At 41.8% G+C, this 19847-nt stretch overlaps 1 protein-coding gene across 1 annotated transcript in view; it reads left to right on the top strand.

The window, feature by feature from the left end:
* Nucleotides 1-13238, top strand: part of GREB1L (GREB1 like retinoic acid receptor coactivator) — a 415187-nt gene extending 401949 nt beyond the window's left edge. The window contains 3 exon segments of the mRNA XM_033933926.1: nt 5190-5390; nt 10833-10971; nt 12956-13238. Of these exon segments, the coding sequence (XP_033789817.1) occupies nt 5190-5390; nt 10833-10971; nt 12956-13119 (504 nt within the window). The 3' untranslated portion in view covers nt 13120-13238.
* Nucleotides 13239-19847: the final 6609 nt, after the last annotated feature.

The following is a 19847-nucleotide window of genomic DNA, read 5'->3' as shown; positions in this document are numbered from 1 at the left end:
CAGACAAACTGAGTTGAATCTTATCTTACAAGTGGACATCGAATAACAAAATTGTCCAATGAATCTTATGTGAGTGGGGCACCCCCTTGATAGATTTCTTTGCATCCCATTCAATTAAAAAAGTACCTCAATTTTGCTTCAGATCAAGGTCACATGGCAAAATAATCTCAGAGGCTGCAGAAGCTCATCTCTCAGGTAGCTGTCATGAATGTTGAGGAAGAGATCTCAGAGGTGGTATCTTGTAAGATGTACCAACTGGTCAGAAGAAACATTATCCAGGACCAGTGGGACTCCTCTGATGCTCCTTTTTGGACTGCTGGATCTATAATATGGTTGTATCCCAGAGCAGGATAGGGAGTTCTTGTGGCACCTAAGGCCTGCCCATAGGAGGGGCCTTTGGCATCCCATGTGCCTAAGGCCACGCCCACAGGAAGGGCCAAAGGCAACTGGGCCAATTCCGGTTGGCCCAGGCGCCTAAGGCCCATTCTATGGGCGGGGCCTTAGGTGCCTGGCCCTAGGCCCGCCATTCGGAGGATGGCGGGCCGGCCAGCTGGGCTTGGGACCTGTACAGCCGGCCAACGTTAATGTAAGTTGGGGGTTAGGGGAGCCGTTCAGGAGTTCGGAGGGGGGGCAATCGGGGGGGAGTCGTAGGGGGTGCGCCATGGGTAGGAGGGTCTGGGCATCTCTCCTGCTGCGGTTCACAGCAGTTTGGGGGGGGGGGTCCCGGCAGGAGAGATTAGGCATCTCTCCTGCCATGATCATTGCGGTGGGGGTGGGCAGGTTTCCGAGGCTGCTGAGCTGATCAGCGGCCCCTATTGGGAACTTATACTTGTTTTGATTTGGTCTAAGTCAAAACGTATAAGTTCTGACTGGGCCATCTCCCTTGCAATACGACTAAGTCTAGGTCGGCCCACCTCCCGCCCTTTGCCCTCCTCCAAAAACACCTCTTTTCGCTCTAGGTGTTCAGAGGCAGGGTAAAGGCCTAAGCTGGTTTTAGATATGTCTAAAACCAGCTTTGATTATTGGTACTTTTTGATCATCCAAGTACCGATTTAGGCCACTCTTTGAACGTGTATTTTTTTTTTATTATGAGCCCCTTACAATGCATGTATGTTTAGTAGGGCTATAGAAATGATATGGTAGTAGTATGTGAGGGAAATACCAGTAATCAGTACTGACCCCTGTTAGTTAAAGGTAGGACAACGATGTGCAAATTACCTTGTAAGTACTCTAGAAAAACACACATTTAGCTAACCTAAGTTCAATATCCTTCTTCATATTTACTGATAAGCAATAAGAACTTAGATGATAATGACAAAGAAAAAAATAAAGGATTTATTTTACAAAGGCAAAATCTGAAACAGAAAAAAATACTAGAATAAAGATTCGTAATTCAATGTTAAAATAAACATAATATCAGATGCTCCTTACTAAAAATATGTTTTCATTCTTTTAGCATAGATAAATATAGTAATATAGTAAATGACAGCAGATAAAGACCTGAATGATCCAGCTAGTCTGCCCATTAGTTATACCCATTAAAAACACATGATTAAATGAACTTCTCTCTTCTTTGATATTTCTGGGTCATAGACTGTAAAGTCCACCTGGTATTGTCCTAGGTTCCAAATGCTGAAGTTGCCGTCCAAGCTCACTCCAGCCTATCCAACCATCCTGTTTGCAGGATTTCTACCATAAAGTCTGGCCAGTAACATCCTCATGTTCCAAGTTACTGGAGTTCCCATTGATGCCCTCCCCAGCCCATCCTACACCAAATCACCACATATAGGATACAGACCGTGCAAGTCTGTCTAGTACCAGCCTTAGTTCTTTAATTTATATCCTTCGTTTACTAATTAGATATCCTCTATGTATATTCCACGCTTTTTTTAAATTCCATTACCGTTTTCCTCTCCACCACTTCCCTCGGGAGGGCATTCCAGGCATCTTCCACCCTCTCTGTGAAAAATTATTTCCCAAAATTATTTCTAAGTCTTCCTACCTGCAACCTCAAGTTATGCCTTCTAGTTTTACCATTTTCCCTTCTCTGGAAAAGATTTGGTTTTACATTAATTCCTTTCAAGTATTTAAATATCTGTATCATATCTCCCCTGTCCCTCTTCTCCTTCAGAGTATACATATTTAGGTCTTCCAGTCTCTTCTCATACTTCTTTTTGTTCAAACCTCTTACCATTTTCATTGCCTCCAAAACTGAACACAATACAACTTTGAAGATGATGTTTCAAGGTTTCCTTACTCAGCAACTGGCATGTAGTCTGTCTTCTTGGTGAGAGTAGAATCATGATCAGGATCAGTGTTCCCTCTAAGCGGGCGGGTGTTGTGAGCAAACTTTTTTCACCGTGAGCCAAAAATATCGGGCGCCAGCAAGTTATGAGCCAACTCGCCCGATTCTCCTCTCGCCGCCCTGCCATCTGCCGTACGCCTCTTCCGATCGTGCGCTGTGACGAGAAACGTGTGCGCTGCGATGTAATATTTTGTGCGCCAGCGCACGCCAGCGCAGCTTAGCGGGAACACTGGTTCAAATGGTTTTATTTATTTCCCCAAATTTATTTTTGTTATACGCATTGAAAATATTTGATATTGCGTTTAAATCAAAATCTCAATAAACTTGAAACGAGTGCCCGTGAGATTGTGGGAGGGTTAAATACTCAAAACTTAGAAGTTTTTGCTACGCCAGCTTTCTGGTATCTTTACATACAGTGGCGTACCTAGCATATGTAACATCCGGGGCCCATCATTTTTTGGCACCCCCCCCCATCTGTAAGAAAAACATGATTTTTAGTAACAAACCACACGTCACACATGAGTACCTAGGAAAAGGCAGCATCTTACATATTGCAGTGAGCAGTACATCAATACACCCATTGTAAAACTAAACAAGCCAGACCAGCACAGATCAATCCTACACCGTCAATCCTAACAGAAAACCATGTCTTTCGAACACACAGAACACAGAAAACACCTTCGCCTAGTAAGGAATATGTAATCACAAACTAACCCCTCCCTCTTTTACAAAACTGTAGTGTGGATTTTAGCTACGGAGGTAACAGCTCTGATGCTCATAAAATTCTGAGCATCAGAGCTGCTACCACCAAGGCTGGTGCTAAAAACGCTTCACAGTTTTGTAAAAGGGGGGATAAAATAAAAATACATAGACAAAGGTTAAATTGAACCAGCTGGACTCTGCATACAATGCTTCACAGAAACAGTGACACATGTCTCCTAAAGCAATAAATAAATAGAAATTTTTTTCTACCTTTGTCTTCTGTGGTTTCTCCTTTCCTCATCTTCTTGTAACTCTCTTCCTTCCATCCACTGTCTGCCGTCTCTCTTCCCCTATATGGCATCTTCTCTCCTTCTATGCCCCTTCCAGAAACTGTATGCCTCCCCCTTCCATCTCTCCTTTCACCCCATTGGTCTGGCATCTCTCTCCTCGCCTTCCCTCTCCCACACCTCTCCTCATAGTCTGGTATCTCCCCTTCCCTGATTCTCTGGCATCTCTCTCCTTTCCTTTTCTTCCATCTTTCGCTCCCCCTCCATGCTCTCACATCTCCCCCTTCCTTTTCCCTTAGACTGGCATACCTTCCTCCTACGCTCCAAGCCCTGGCATCTCCTTTAATTCCCTCCCTCATCTTCCTTCTCCCTCCAGCTGGGTACCGCAACACTCTTCCCTGCAGCTCTGCACTTCCCCACAATTGCCATGCTTCGGTTCCTCTTCTTCCTTCCTTCCTCCCCCCCCCCCCCCGCGGGACCCTGCGGCACCATCAACTCTTACTCCCTCTAATGTCGGCCCTGCAGCTCCAGACTTCCTCGCACCTTCTCCCCTCCCCCTTTGGATCGCTATTATTTTAAATGTTATAGCCGCGGAGCTGTATCCATCAGTGGAGATGTCTAACCTCGGCCTGCCCCGGAACTCTTACTGCAGCAGCCGCCCGTCTAGGCAGGAACAGGAAGTCACTGTTGCAGTAAGAGTTCCGGGGCAGGCCGAGGTTAGACATCTGCACTGATGGATACAGCTCCGCGGCTATAACATTTAAAATAATAGCGATCCAAAGGGGGAGGGGAGAAGGTGCGAGGAAGTCTGGAGCTGCAGGGCCGACATTAGAGGGAGTAAGAGTTGATGGTGCCGCAGGGTCCCGCGGGGGGGGGGGGAGGAAGGAAGGAAGAAGAGGAACCGAAGCATGGCAATTGTGGGGAAGTGAAATCCCCCCAATGCGTCCCCTTACCTTACCGACGCGTGTGTGCGCTGTGAAGAGAAACTTTGCGCTGCGATGTAATATTTTGTGCGCGAGCGCTGGCCAGCGCAGCTTAGCGGGAACACTGAGTCAGGATAACAGTGTTGAGTGAGATCAGGGTAGAAGTCCCCTGTGCTTCTGTAAAGTACATGTTTATACTTTATCTGCTCAATAGTGACCTTTGAATCATGATAGCATCTTGATATGTGATTGGTCTTGACCTGATTGCTAGAGATAAGATAACTGGAATGTATTTTATGTCCTTTGAAATATTTTTGAGACTCCACTGCAGAATGAGCAAACTGTGTACTCTGATTTGACTCAGATACTTCTTGCGGGCGCATTTTCTGGGTCACGGTCATAAGTTATTTTTAGATGAAATGCAAGTATTTCAGGGCATATCCTTTAAGATGCAAAGTAAGTTGAAGTCTTTCAGAGCAAAGTTCCACTGTAGATGGATATCATCACAAAGCCAGTAGTACAGATGTATACAAGCTAAACCTATGATGGATTGGGGGGGGGTGTCCTCCACAACTGGTAGTTTACATTCTTGGTAACCAAGAAAAATATGCTCTGATTGAGGGGAATAATCCAATTTGTGGTACCCGTTGCAGGACGCAGTATTTTTGTTTTAATGTGAAAAGCCATGAGCTGTGTGTGTGTTCAATGCACTAGGGAACCTGCAGTTCACTGACAGCATGGTACCAGAATAACAACATATTTACTGCAACTGGATGGGTGCTATAACATAGTGTTAAACAGCTGAGTCAGGCACTATCCTAGATTGAAATTTTTTGGTTTTGGACTGTAGTTTTGTATCATGAAGCCTTTTCTCCTTTGTGCTCTAGCGCCCTCTACTGCCTCTCTTTGCTTTCATCTCTGCTCTCTGTCTTATTCAGTTATATTCTTACCTCCCACACTTTTTTATTTCAGGTATCAGAAAGCTTGGTCCCCATACCACCTGCTCAGTTTGTATGTGCACCAGACAGTGAACATATGCTACTGGCAGCTCCAGCTCAGTACCTCCTAGAGAAGTTCCTTCAGCATGCCACATATAAACTCTTCCCAAAGGCTATTCACAATTTCAGAAATCCTGTGCTGGCTGTTGACTGCTTTTTGAATATTGGACCAGAGGTAAAAAAATCATTGCTGTAGTTTTATTGAATTCTCTAAAAAGAGATCTGCTTTAGAAAGCTTGGGGTAGATGCATGCTATGCTGTGGCAAATGAAGATGATATGCAGATAACATTCAGCTGGTTGCAAAGATTTCAGGTGCTTATCCATGCTCCTTTCTGTCTGTACCCTGTCCAATAATTCTTCCACTAATTTTTTTAGATAGACTATTGACGGTGTCAAACGACTTAATCTGATTCATCTGTCCTGGTGTCCACCACATGGCTATAAATGTAGTCCCCATTATTTGAAAATATTAAGCTCCTAAATTCATAGTGGCAGCGTCCTGATGCCATGCAAGGAACACCTATTCTATAATGGCATCTAGACACCGTTTAAAAGCCCACCTCTTTAAGAGTGCTTTTGACTCCTAACTCCTCTCACCTTGAGTCCTGCATCCCCAGTTGCACAAGCCTTAGAGCTGGCATAACTGAATGCAGCAAAATGTAGCAAAGGCATTCATAACTTGCAAACATAATTGGGAGACACTCCCATGTCCTGCCCATGCTCTGCCTTGCATCCTTTTGCCCATGTCCTTATAGAATAGCACTTAAGGCATTAACATATGCAAAGGAACACCTAACCTCATGTACCTAATTAGAGAATTGCCCTTCATGCTCCTGAATTTTTGCCCTATTTTCAACCAAACTTATGAGCACAAGTATCGTGCTGAAAATTGTTCTTAATTTAGGAAACATAGAAATATGATGGCAGATAAAGGGCAAATAGCTCATCCAGTCTGCCCATCCACAGCATCCACTATCTCTTCTTCTCTCTAAGAGATTCCATGTCCCTGTCCACATTTTATTGAATTCAGACACAGTCTTTTGTCTTCACCACCTTTACTCTGCGTCTATTCCACTCATTTACCACCCTTTCTATAAAAAAGTATTTCCTGTTAACTTTATTCTATGCTTGCTTCCTTTCAAATGGCATAAATGCTTCTTGTGCATTTATGCCATTTAGGTATTTAAATGTCTCTATCATATCTCCCTTCTCCCGCCTTTCCTCTAAAGTATACATATTGAGATCTTTAAGTTTGTCCCCATGTGCCTTATGACAAAGACTACTGACCATTTTAGTAGCTGTCCTCTGGACCAACTCCATCCTATTAATATCTTTTTGAAGGTGCAGTCTCCAGAATTGTGCACAATATTCTAAATGAAGTCTCACCAGAATCTTATACAGGGGCATCAATACCTCCTTTTTCCTACTGGCCAATCCTTTCACTGTGCACCCTAGCATCCTTCTAGCTTTCCTTCTAGGAGCGTAATAGTTATGCTTATAAATTTAGACTTTGCTTGAGAGTATCCTATAAAGGATGTTCTGTGTGGAACACACTTTATAGGATACCAGTTTAGAATGGTGCAACATTTACTGGACAGCATTTACTGAAACCGGGTCTAGGCTCATAAATCCAGGTGAACAAACGGCAAGTCTAAATTTATAATCAAACTCCTACTTTATAAAAGTCTCCGACTAACTACTCATCAAATAGTAAATGGACTATACTTGAGAGTATTCTTCCTTGTGATTATTAGTGTTATAAATTCATCATTCATCAACCATTTTGGTATATCCTTTGATATTGGAGAAGGGATACGTCAAGTGCCTGCGGCTATTTTTGACTTTAGAACTAGTCTTGTCAATATAGCCTTAATGCAAGCTATCATTGACAAGCTCGTTATGCGCCACAAAACACTAAACGTGATAGTAAAGAATACTGGCTACGTCTAAGTCAGCAGTTACAAGTCTCCTGAAGAAGCTCTAGTCTATACAGAGTGAAACGGAGACACTCCGTCGAGCACTTGAGCACTTTAAAGAGCACTCAAGCACTTTCAAGCCAACACTAGAGCATTTTAAGGCTTTTGTCTAATTCAACTAGAAGATTATGCCATCAGCCACCTATAATTGCGGTCAAGAAAACAAAGCTAAGTGCAATAGTTAAATTAGAAGTGCTTATATATATTGTTTTAACACTGTCTGCTAACGTTAATATATTGGAAATTTGATATTTATAAGCAAAGTAATATACATATAACATAAATTAATAAGGAAGGAGAATTTAAAGGGACCAATGTTAGCTTGCATTAAGGCTAAATTGACAAGACTAGTTCTAAAGTCAAAAATAGCCGCAGGCACTTGAGGTATCCCTTCTCCAATATCAAAGGATATACCAAAATGGTTGATGAATGATGAATTTATAACACTAATAATCACAAGGAAGAATACTCTCAAGCATAGTCCATCTACTATTTGATGAGTAGTTAGTCGGAGACTTTTATAAAGTAGGAGTTTGGTTATAAATTTAGACTAGCCATTTGTTCACCTGGATTTATGAGCCTAGACCCGGTTCCAGTAAATGTTGCCTAATAATTGGCTCCCAATATAAACAACTGGGTATATTTCAAAAAGAGTGTTCCTAAAGGGTCGTTAACGATAAGTAACATATAAAGGAACAAAACCTACTTCAAACGTCTTTTATCAGACAGTGGTGCTCAGATTCCAAGATGGAAGGTTAAAGAACTCAGAAAGGACAACAGCCTTAAAGAGACTCAAATGGTATCAATCATTGCACCAAGTTGTAAAAGATGTTATGAAGTACTGAATGAATGGTTTATAAAGTTCATAAATGCAAAACTTGCAAAAAGGTTTTCAGTCCAATTTTTAAACAACTTGAAATGATTGAAGCTTGAATGAAGTAAATAACTTAGCTGAGAAATAGAGAATGCATAGGTGTAAACCCAGTTTACACCTATGCATTCTCTATTTCTCAGCTAAGTTATTTACTTCATTCAAGCTTCAATCATTTCAAGTTGTTTAAAAATTGGACTGAAAACCTTTTTGCAAGTTTTGCATTTATGAACTTTATAAACCATTCATTCAGTACTTCATAACATCTTTTACAACTTGGTGCAATGATTGATACCATTTGAGTCTCTTTAAGGCTGTTGTCCTTTCTGAGTTCTTTAACCTTCCATCTTGGAATCTGAGCACCACTGTCTGATAAAAGACGTTTGAAGTAGGTTTTGTTCCTTTATATGTTACTTATCATAGCCTAATAATTGGCACCAGAAAGATTTGTTCTAAACTGGTATCCTATAAAGAGTGTTCCACACAGATCATCCTTTATAGAATAGCACTTAGAATGGATTCCCGTATAGGCGCCGGAATGGGAGGGGGGGCGCAGGGGCCATGGCCTCCCCAAAATTTTGATCTATGGTGGTCCAGGAGAGCAGCGGGCAGGAGCGAGCTTTCCACGCTCCTGCCCGCTGCTAACCTGGTTGGTGACAACTGATTTCTTCTACCACTGAGCAGCAACCAGCAGGAGCATGCTTTGGCACTCAGTGGCTTCTTTGACTGGCTCCCGTGAATTTTCGCGAATTGCTTCCGCGGCGCAAAGGATAAAGCCAGCCAAAAAATACAAATATCAGCTTTGCTACCACCGGTGCCGATTCACCCTAAGTCCACTCGGCGCTCCCAAATCCTTCTGATGTAACTTCCGGTTTCGCAAAACAGGAAGTTACATTAGATAGGATCAACTCCGGTGGGTGGCGGTGGCAGAGGGAAAGCATGAACGGGTCTTGGGGCTGACTTGAATCGATGAGTTCGATTTTTTTGCAAAACCAAATCGATTCACCCAAAGTGAATCGGTAAATAATTCAAATCGTGAATCGGGAAGCACTATTGCACACACATAAACATGGATCAAAAGCTTACAGACTTTTCTGTGCTTAGTTTCTGTTACCCTGAATGGTGAAAAGCACAGTTGTGTGTGGCACAGTGGTTAGAGCTACAGCCTCAGCACCCTGAGGTTGTGAGTTCAAATCCCATGCTGCTCCATGTGACCCTGGGCAAGTCACCTAATTCCTAAAAAAAACAAACAAACTCCTGCACAACTGAAATCTATAATTCTCTCACCAAAAAGCCATACAACTGAAAAAGTGAAGAGACAGCAGTGCTGGTTTAGTGCTTGTACGAAAAAGAGGAAAAACCTCAGAGCCCCGTTAGGGAAAAGCCCTTCTCTAACTTGAGAGAGCAAGTAACGTCACTGGCAGAAAAACCTCCTTCCACTCCATTACTGTTAGTAGCACTAAAACAGCACAAATTTTTTTAGTGTATTAATCACTGTTAGTATATTAAAGCAATGTCTCAAGCACAAAAACCCTGTTGAAGTATAGCACAGTTAGTATGAACCAAATAACTTATCTTTGCAGTATGTCCTGCTCAAGATAAGTCTTTGTCTATTGTCTTTTAATGTTCACCCCTCCCCATATATATATAATTATTATTTTACTTTTTACCTTTTTTTTTTTTTTTTTAGCATTGTAAACCGGCCAGATACATATTGATGGTCGGTATATTAAACTCAATAAAACTTGAAACTTGAACTTGATATTTATTAAAATCTTTACATACCGCATATACAGCCAAAAAAAGATCAAAGCGCTCCTGCATGGGCTATAGTGAGCATGTTTGTGCCGAATTAAAAAGTTCTACCTCCCCTTTTCTCTGGCACAATTATGAGACAAAATGGTTGGGCCATCGTTGGTTTTGGGGCAGGAGCTTTGCCTGGACATATCTTGAGCTGGATATGCTGCAAAGATAAGTTATTTGGTTCAGTCCTCTAACTGTGCTATACTTCAACAGTGTTTTTGTGCTTGAGACATTGCTTTAATATACTAACAGTAATTAATACGCTAAAGAGAATTTGTGCTGCTACCAATGGTGTAGCTAACACTGTGGGAGCAAAAGGAGATTTTTCTGCCAGTGACGTTGCTTGCCCTCTCAAGTTAGAGAAGGGCTCTTCCCCAACGGGAGCTCTGAGGTTTTTCCTCTTTCTGCTACAAGCACTGCTGTCTTATCACTTTTTTCAGTTGCATGGCTTTTTGGTGAGACAAGTCAACTAATCCCCGATTGCCCCAGGTACATTAGATAGGGTGTGAGCTCACCGGGACAGATATGGAAGAATGCTTGAGTACCTGAATGTAAACCACTTAGGCTATAATTGATATATAAATGCTTAATTAATTAAAAGCTGATCCAGTTAGATGAAGTGGAGCAAGGCTCAGTAAACTAGGCTTTTGATGAAGAAACCTTTTAAAACTTTTAGTGCTGTAGGAGCACGCTATAGACTTCTCCTCCTGTCCTACATGCTATACCACCTCACCTCAAGTTGTGTGTGTAGTGAAGCCTTACATAGTCTGTACCTGTTGTCATCTGAATTTTGTACTTATTCATAGGTTTGTAATCAGGTAACCTCCTTGATATGTAATCCCAGCTGTATTTTTTTCCTCTGATTGTTGAGCAGAACTGAAAGAGTAACATCACTCTTACACTAGATTGAATAGACATTTGCTTGGTATATATTCTAAACCATTTCATATTTTTTGACGGTTTCAGGTGGCCATATGCTGTGTTAGTTCCAGGCCGCACTCTGTCAACGTGAGCTGCGAGGGGGTGACTTTTAGTGGATTGCTCCTATATCTTTGTGACTCCTTTGTGGGTGCAGATCTTCTTAAAAAGTTCAAATTTCTCAAAGGTAATCTGTCTTTTGTATTTGTGTTAATAGTTACTCTTACCTGGTAAAATTGGCACAGAAGACATCTAGCAGTAGTCTAGTGGTACTACCAGTAGAAGTTGAAGCCAACATATAAGGGCAAATGATGGGTGAGGGGAGAGACTGGCAGTTTGATCCCTAATAATAGCCCTGTGAGACTGATGCTAGGGCACATCAGTTCCTATTTGAATCCAGCAGGGGCAGAAGCATCTGGCAATTCCTCCTGCTTTGGGCACCTTAGGCTACCAGGGATTGACAGCAGTAGGCCTGTGAGGCTTATTGTTGGGGATGTTTTTTTGAGAGTGGGAGGGAAGCACTGATAATTTGGAAAAGTTCCAACCCCTCTAAGAAGGCTCCCTGGAGTAGCAAATTGAGCATTAGTGGCCCCCATGGTCCTGAGGAGCTTCTGGACTACAAGTCGCACTATTCATTTAAGGATGGAATTCAGTTACTGCAGGTTAGCGACTTCTTGGTAGACTAAGTTGCAGTAAAATGCCTTATTCTACTGCAGGTTAGCAACACCCCTCCCCCCTCCCTTAGATGATAATTTCTAAAAGCTCTTCCTGCAGGTAAAATGGTGCTTTATCCATGGGAATATAGGTCAGGTTCTATTGGAGGTTAGGGAGGAGGTAGTAACCCCAGGTGCTGGGTAGGCCACATCATAGAAATTCCAGGGGCTGAGCATGCACTTTGAAACTGTGCTCCCTTGCTGATCGCTGTGTATGACCATTACCTCTTTCAAACCACATAATCTGAAACCTCTAAGTCACTAGATGATGATGGATGTAGCCACAGGTCCAAAGAATGGAGAAGTACCTAGAGTTGAAAGGCAGCACTGCTGATGGACTCGAGAGAGAGAATGGTCTTTCTTGCTTGGCAGAGAATAGCTGCTGAAGTAGATGGGTAGTTAATACATCTGGTGGAAAGGAGCCTCTGGTGCTGCAGGAGCCTCTAACCACCTTTCAGAAGTGATTAAATTAGATGGAAGCTAAGGGAGAGCAGTCCTTCTACTGCTGTGGGCCCTCGAACACTGCCCTATTGTTCTTGGGACAGTGCAATCATGTATGCAAGAATTGGGTACACTTTATTATTTTCAGGTATTTACGGGGGGAAGGGTAGGTTGTTTTTGTTATTTTGTTGTTGTTGTTTCTTTTTTGCCTGTTGGTTTTCTCTTCCTTTTCCTTCCATTGCCATCGGTTTGACCATTGCAGTGACATTCCTTGACTGAGGCCATGTGCCAGGGCTCCTTCCAGAACCCTGAGTCCAGCCACCAAGTGATACAATGATACCTTGCTCCAGAGGATTGTAGATGCTGCCTCTATGACACCCCCAGCCCTGGATGATCCAAAGACCTGAAGACCCAACTTGAGGATTGAGCTGGAATTTGCTCATGGCAGCTCACATCATTTACCATCTTAGTGCCTAAGCCAAAATTCTCTGACATAGACCAATGGGGCAGAGCGAGTCCAAGGTGGGACCCCTAAACCCAAGATCTGCTCTTTATGCAAGTCTATCTCATCCATATTCATTGTGGGTATTAGAGAATGACATGGAGACAGATTTTTCCCTGTCCCCGAGGAACTCAATTTCCCCCTTCCATCCCCGCAAGTTTTGTCGCTGTCCCTTTCCCATTCCTGTAAGCTCTGCCGTAACCGCACAAGCCTCAAACACTTATGATTTTAAAGTGTTTGAGGCTTGTGCAGATGAGGACAGAGCTTGCAGGAATGGGGCAGGGAGAGGAAAAGAACTTACCAAGATGGGGAAATGAGTTTCCGGGGGAGCAGGGAAAAATGTGTCCCCCGTGTCATTCTCTAGTGGGTATTGTGAAAACCTGACTGGCCAGGTGGTCAGTGAGGTCTGGGTTGAAACCACAGATCTAGAAGAGTCTTGTAAGAAGAGCTGTATATTTGTTGTAATTTTGTGACTTCAAAGTGACTAGGCTTTTTTACATTTTTTTCTTATTTAGGTGCCACACTTTGCGTCATTTGCCAAGACAGAAGCTCACTCCGACAAACCATTGTCCGATTGGAGCTGGAAGATGAGTGGCAATTCCGTCTCCGAGATGAGTTTCAGACTGCCAACAGCAGCGATGACAAACCACTTTACTTTCTGACTGGACGCCACGCATGAGCCCTGAAAAACAATTAAACTATTAGGGGAGAATGCAGATCACCGTATAAAGTACAATCACTGTGGAGCAAAGTGCAACCAATATTTAAATAAGACTAAAGATAAAAGAGCCAAAGAACCTAAATGATACTTGTTGACTTTAATTCATTCAGGTGTGAATGCCATGAACTTGGATTTAAGTTAAGGTCAGTCCGAGAAACTGCTTTCAGATGGCTGCACATTGTGCCTTGCAATGCGAAGGAGATTTAGATGAATTCTCCCTTGAAGTTGCCTGGCCTCTTGTCGAGAACTTTCTCCTCCATCAGACTGTGATAGCAGCATCAGCCAGCCTGAGCATGTTCCATGGAACGTACATCCCTAACGTGGAATGCTGAATCAGGGTGCCCTCACTCTCTCTTCAAAGCTGTGCTTCGGTGCAGTGTTACTCAGGGGTTTGAAATTACCAAATGTTCTAGAAGGTATTCATATTACAGTACAACCGTCTTGTTCTCTTTCTGTGCAGTGGTTAGAGTTAAGATTTGTACCTTGTAATTTTTTTTTATGTCTTGTTGACTGTGTGTTATGGCAAAATTTCCACAGGTGTTAAGTTTACACTACTTGTAAACCTGAACAAATCAGTAAATGCAGGGAGGTGTGTGTGTGCGTGTGAGTGCGTTTGTGTGCATGTGTAGGCCCAGTCCCCGTTCTGCTCTGTCTCCCTTTTGTTTTTTGATGGACAGCACCATTGCACATAAACACTACAGAAAAAGGGACATACGATGAGCTGGGGAACCTCCCCCCCCCCCCCCCCCCGAAAAAAACTGATAGTTTATTTACTTTAGACCTAGCATTTCTGGTTTGAAAGGTGAAAATTTTAAATCATATATAAGAAATCAAATCTATTAGAGCGATTGCTCTATTGTTTTCAGGGTCAATATTCAGTGTGGTTTCAGTGGGCAGGAGAGAGACTCCTGTCCACTTAAGCCACAGTGCGCTGACAACCAGGCTTTGCTTCTGAGTATTGACTCTGACCACTTTGGCACAATCTGAGAAGGTGCCTGGGAGATTCAGGATGGAGGCAAAGTGGACCCGGAAGTTATGTGGACAGTGGCTTTATTCAGTGACACATACAAAGCTGTCTTTGCCCAGTTAGGTATATAGGTACTGACACTTGAGTATCAGCTGGCACTCACTTGACTACCAAAGGCTCAGGTACTCAATGCTGGTGTCCAAATGTGGTCCAATATTGAATATCTGGGTCTAGTCGGCGTTTAAAGAAATACTGACCTCTGCCAGCTGAATATTGACTTTCATTTTTAAGAAGCAGAATTCTTGCACAAGACAATTCTCTTCACTTTGGAAATATCTGAGCATTTGGGGTGTTCAGTGATGAAGGTGGAGAGCAAAATTATGTTTCTTTGTAATTTGTAACAAAATGGCCCCAGCTATGAGGTATATTAGGTGACTGATTTAATACATATTATCCTGTGTTTCAGATCTGGATCAAGCCCACCTTAGGGATACTTAAATAAACACCAGTGTGTAGCTTGCTTAGTTCCCCTTGCATGTCCATTAAGACATAGTGATGACATTACAGTCTTTCCACATGACAGTTTTGTGCATAAGAAAGAACTCCTGCAAAGTAAATATAGTTCTAGCTGAAGGACATTAAACACATTGAAAAATAAATAAAGATCTATTTAGCCCATTCTCTCTGCCTAGACTTCATCCACTGTGTCACTATAGACTCTACTCACTGACCTCTGTGTGGGTTCTCAGAGAGAACATATAACCCAGCTTCACAGGGACAATATCTTAAACTCACCATAGACTCTTCTATTCTATGGCAAAAAAAAAAGAGGTCTCTGATTTCCCCACCAAAATTCAAATTTCTGACCAACTGACTTTCCCACCAAAATTCAAATTGGTGACAGACTGCCTTATTCTCAATCAGGTCAGTAGACCCATTATTTACAAAGACAAACTGCAGACCTCACAGCATACCCTGAAGAAAGCCACAGCATGGTGGCTGAAATGTCAGTTTCTACCTGACAAGACTCAGCAGGACCCGGAAACCTGCAACAAGCATAATGGCAGCTGCAGAAACCCTGAGAGAACAGGCTGAATTCGGTCAGCATTTTCCATCCACTTCCCTCAGTTGTTGCTAAGTGCCATTTGAGTCAGTGTTGACTCATGAGACCCCCTGCATAGTTGCCCTGAACTATGTTCAGCCTTCATTCAGGAGGCTAATTAGTGACAGAGTGGCATCCATAGCTGCTGTTATTTTATCAATCCATTGTGGTGATGGTCTTCCTCTTTTGCATTGGCCCTTCAACCTTGCCATGAATAATGGCTTTCTCTAAGGTTGAAGTCTTGTCATTTGAGCTTCCAAGGAAAGCTTTGGTTTGATCTCTGGTATTTTTCTGAGTGTCTCTCCTTCCAACTTTGCTGCAGGAACTCTTTATCTTTAACCTTCTTTTTATCAAGTGGGGGAAAAAGTCAGAAACTTGAATGTTTCTCTTGTGTTCTGCTTTCTTTTCTTTTAGAGTTGAGGTGGGCAAATTCTCTGTCTTCTAAAGAGATTAACTTAGTCCATATGTTAGCAAATGGAGGCTATTTTTCAGCCTATAAAGCTGCTTTTACATGTGAAAAAGCAGTTTAAAAAAATATATAGAATGGCTATATACTGACATATGTACACTTATTTAAGTACTCACATGTAGGTACATATATAGGTGTTCCTGAAGATAGAGTTGGGGCAGAGTTGCAATGTTCTTATTTACTTTATAAAATTAATTTATAATGCCATTAGTCCATTGTATTATTGGGGCTGCTTCTGGATGTCTGTTTTATCAAGACACATAGGTGTCCATTGCTTTTATAAAATAGGTATAGATTCCCTTATAAGGCTGATTAATATCCCTATTTTCCATTTCAACTCTAATACTGCAGGGCTCAACCAGTCTCCAGTTCTAAAGAACCATTGACTCTCTGGTTATCCCATACTTTCTTCAGTTCTAGTACTAGCTCTCCAAGAAAACTGTTTCATTTATTCATTACCCAAGTCCTGATTTGCATAACATCAGCATTTCAATGATTGAAACCATACAGAGATCTGCTGCTTCCATGGTGATCTTCGCAATTTTTTAATAAGACTTCAAGGATTTGCGCATATTACATCAGATTGAAAACTCCAGAGGCTGCTTTTGTTCCTATTGTCAGTTTATTTTTTACTTGATGGATTTCTCCTGCTTCTTTTAGTTCCTAGCCTTCTGCTGGGCTGTAACTTGTTCATAGCCCAACTCGTTTTATGGAATGCTGTAGCTTCCGTTTGCAACTCCCCGTTTTTCTCCATTTCATAAAGCTCACCCCCGTCTAGCTCAGTTACCACAGCAACAGTCCTTGACCAAGAATCACAGACCTATTAGGCCATAGAGAATTTGGTATACTCGTACATGTGTTGGTGAGGGGATCCTAGTCAGGACAAGGGCAGCCAAAGGGAAGGGTCACCTTCAAATAAAACAGAATGTACACCATAGAGCTTGTTTTGCACACTTTTTTTTGGTTTGTATTTTATTAACTGCAGCAAACAAAACTCCAAGAACAATATTATGCCATAACACATTCAAGATACACTTAGAAAGAATATACATTTCTGATATAACATACATATGGCTTTGGTTTTTGAAAGAAACCTTCTCTCTATCCCCCCTCTCTTCATTTCAAAATATTTCTCAACTGTTCCTCAACTATGTCCATGACTGACAGTATTGTTCCTTCACAGCAGCCATTATATATATGCGTGCACGCTCCTTCTTATGTTTCAGTGCAAGTTTAATTTCACTTACTGTTAGCAAGACATGGGTTCAGTACACACTGACCTTAAGTATGGCATAGGGAAGCTAGGCATGTGCCTGGGGCCCAAATGTTTGAGGCTCTCTCAGATGTGCTATTTCATTGACTCCAAAAATAGATGGTAGCCATGGTAAGCTATCTACTGACACAAAAAAATAGTTAGTGTGGAAATACAGAAGTCGTTACTGTCTTCAGTCCTCTTAATGAGCTATGCAATATCCCCCACTTGTCAAGAATAGTTTGTGTAGATCACTGCTTAGCTGCTCCTTCCTTTTCTGCTGGTTTTCCTGTGCAGTCAGAATCATAGGGGGATTGGTTTTTTTTTGTTTTTTTTTAATTATGTTATTAAAATTTGGTATCCCACAATTTGCAACAGATCAATGTAGCTTACAAAAATAAAATCAGTTAATACAAGATAAGAACACCATTATCAATAGGAAAGACCTAATCTAAATATTGAGGAGAGAAAAGAAAAACAATTTTTTGTTGTGGTCTCGAGAATGCAGTCTTCTCATGTCCACTGACAATCTAAAAATTACCTCAAATTAAATGCCAGATTTAAAAAAATTAGTTTTCAACATTGGCTTAAATTTTGGAAATGAAAGTTCACTTTGAATAACTTGTGGAGGTCTTTCCATAAGAATAGAGATAAAAAGAAAAAAGCAAATAACATTTTACAAGCATCCGCTTGTTTTAAAGCAAAATGAAATAGAAAGAAAAGAATAATACGTCCATATTCAAATATAAGAAAAACTATGGGCCTGTTTACAAAGCGGCTGCCGCCCCAAAGCCCTTTAACTCTATGGGCTTCGGGTACGTTACCGCGCTGCAGCTGCTAGCGCGGCTTTGTAAAACAGGCCCTATATCTTCTTCCTTAGACTACAATCAACCTGGTGAGGGGAAGTTAAGAAGAAATAAAGGGAGAGCAAGATAACAAAATTCCAACAAGCTTAACATGAGACCAACCTCAGCTATTATAAATGTAATAATTGTTCTTAAGCTGTTACCTTCATATCTAGAAAGGCTCTTAATTGATCAGGGACAAAAAATATATATATTTCGTTCCACTTAGCCTAATTACACATTTACAAGGTTATGAAAGTAAAAATATGCCGAAAAAGAAATAATTTGGCCTCTCATGGTTTCCTTAAAAGCATCCCAAAGAGTACTGATAGCCTGGATTTGGCGCAAAGGCCCTGAAGCAGTGGTTACCGGCCACGAAATGATCATCGGCCTGGCCTGTTTGTGTTCAGAGGTTTTTACCATTAATCATTCTCGGGTATTTTTTTGCTCCCACCTGTTAACTATAAACTTGTGTGAAAGTTTTTTTGCCTATGATGCTTTGGTGGAAAAGTGTAGGTACACCTCTCCGTTTGTCTGAGGCTTTTCTTTCGCTTAAGTAATAAGCTAGCTTTCTTGGCTTGTGTGGTGCTTTTGTTTTGGAGTGATATTTTTTTAATTTTTGGACTATACTTCCCTCCATTCCTCCCTGTTTGTTGTGGTAAAAAAAAAGAAAGGTCCTTCTTCCAAAAACATCTAAATTGCAATTTTCAAAATGCTAAATTAGGATGTATTCTACTGCAGTTCATCCAGTTAAGAAGTGGGCATGTTGGAGACATGTTTTGGACAGGATTAGGATGGGGCCCAAAATTAGGACATCTTTCAATAATGGAACAGGAAGAAACAGCCAAGGCAAAAAAGGACATGTTTATCTAGACCTGTTTCAACCATATCTGCTACAAAAAGGTTCTATGACTGGCCATCTGACCAGTGGAGGGATTAAGGCTTGATCCTGCTTTAATTCCCTAGGGGATACCAGGCTGTATGACAGCTACAGGTATTATAGAAACATAGAAGATAACGGCAGAAAAGGGCTACAGCCCATCAAGTCTGCCCACTCTGCTTACCCACCCCCTGTGTATGCCCTAATGACCCAATTTCCTTATCTTGACCCTCGTAGGGATCCCACATGGGTATCCCATTTATTCTTAAAGTCTGGCACGCATGAACATACCCGACAGCAAGCAGCTCCCAGAAGTAGCCTGGTGGTCAGTGCAGAGGACTATCAACAAGGGCACCCAGATCAAATCCCACTGTACCTAACACATATGTGGTTGAAATTGTGAGCCCTCCAAAACTTGCAAATTACCTACTATACCTAAATATACAACACACCTACAGGGTGGAAGACTTTTGTAATGGGATACAGTTAAATACAATAGGTTTTATTCTATTCCTTGAGGGTTCACAATGCAAAATAAAGGAATTATAGTGGGAATTTACTTGAGTGCCATTATTTAAAGTCCACTGCACTAACCAATGGGCTTCCCCTCTGATCTGCAGGGACGTCATATGGCTATTTCTCTCAAAATGATGATAAGCGTCCTGGCGCTGTTTTTTTGGCGTTCACAAGTTGGATGTGTCAGTTTGGAAAATGGCTTCTCTTTAGAGATGTCTTCTGTGCAAAAATGTGTATCTTTGAGCCATTTTGAAAGAGTAACCCAGACATTATTTCCTATTTGAAAATGTCTCTAAGATGGACTCTTTTTTTTTTTTTGTGGGGGGGGAGGGAATAATGAGCTAAACATCCCAATTCTGACTTGGAAATTTTCAAAAATGCCCCCTCCCCCCCCCCCCCCAATATGTATTATATTTTGAAGGGGACAGGGGGGCAAAGTGCTTCTTTGCTTAGGGCTCACCAAAAGGTAATCCTGCCCCGATCTTAAAAACAGTAATAACATAAGAATAACCATACTGGGTCAGACCAGTGATTCACCTAGCCCAGTATCCTACTTCCAACAGTGGCCAATTCAGGTCACACGTACCTGGCAGAAAGCCAAAGAGTAGCAACATCCCATGCTACTGATCCCAGGACAAGCAGTTGTTTTTCCCCC

The sequence above is a fragment of the Geotrypetes seraphini genome, chromosome 2 (assembly GCF_902459505.1).
Source record: "Geotrypetes seraphini chromosome 2, aGeoSer1.1, whole genome shotgun sequence".
Taxonomy (NCBI): Eukaryota; Metazoa; Chordata; class Amphibia; order Gymnophiona; family Dermophiidae; genus Geotrypetes; species Geotrypetes seraphini.
The sequence above is the reverse complement of the archived record's forward strand: the minus strand, read 5'-3'. Positions and strand labels throughout refer to the sequence as shown.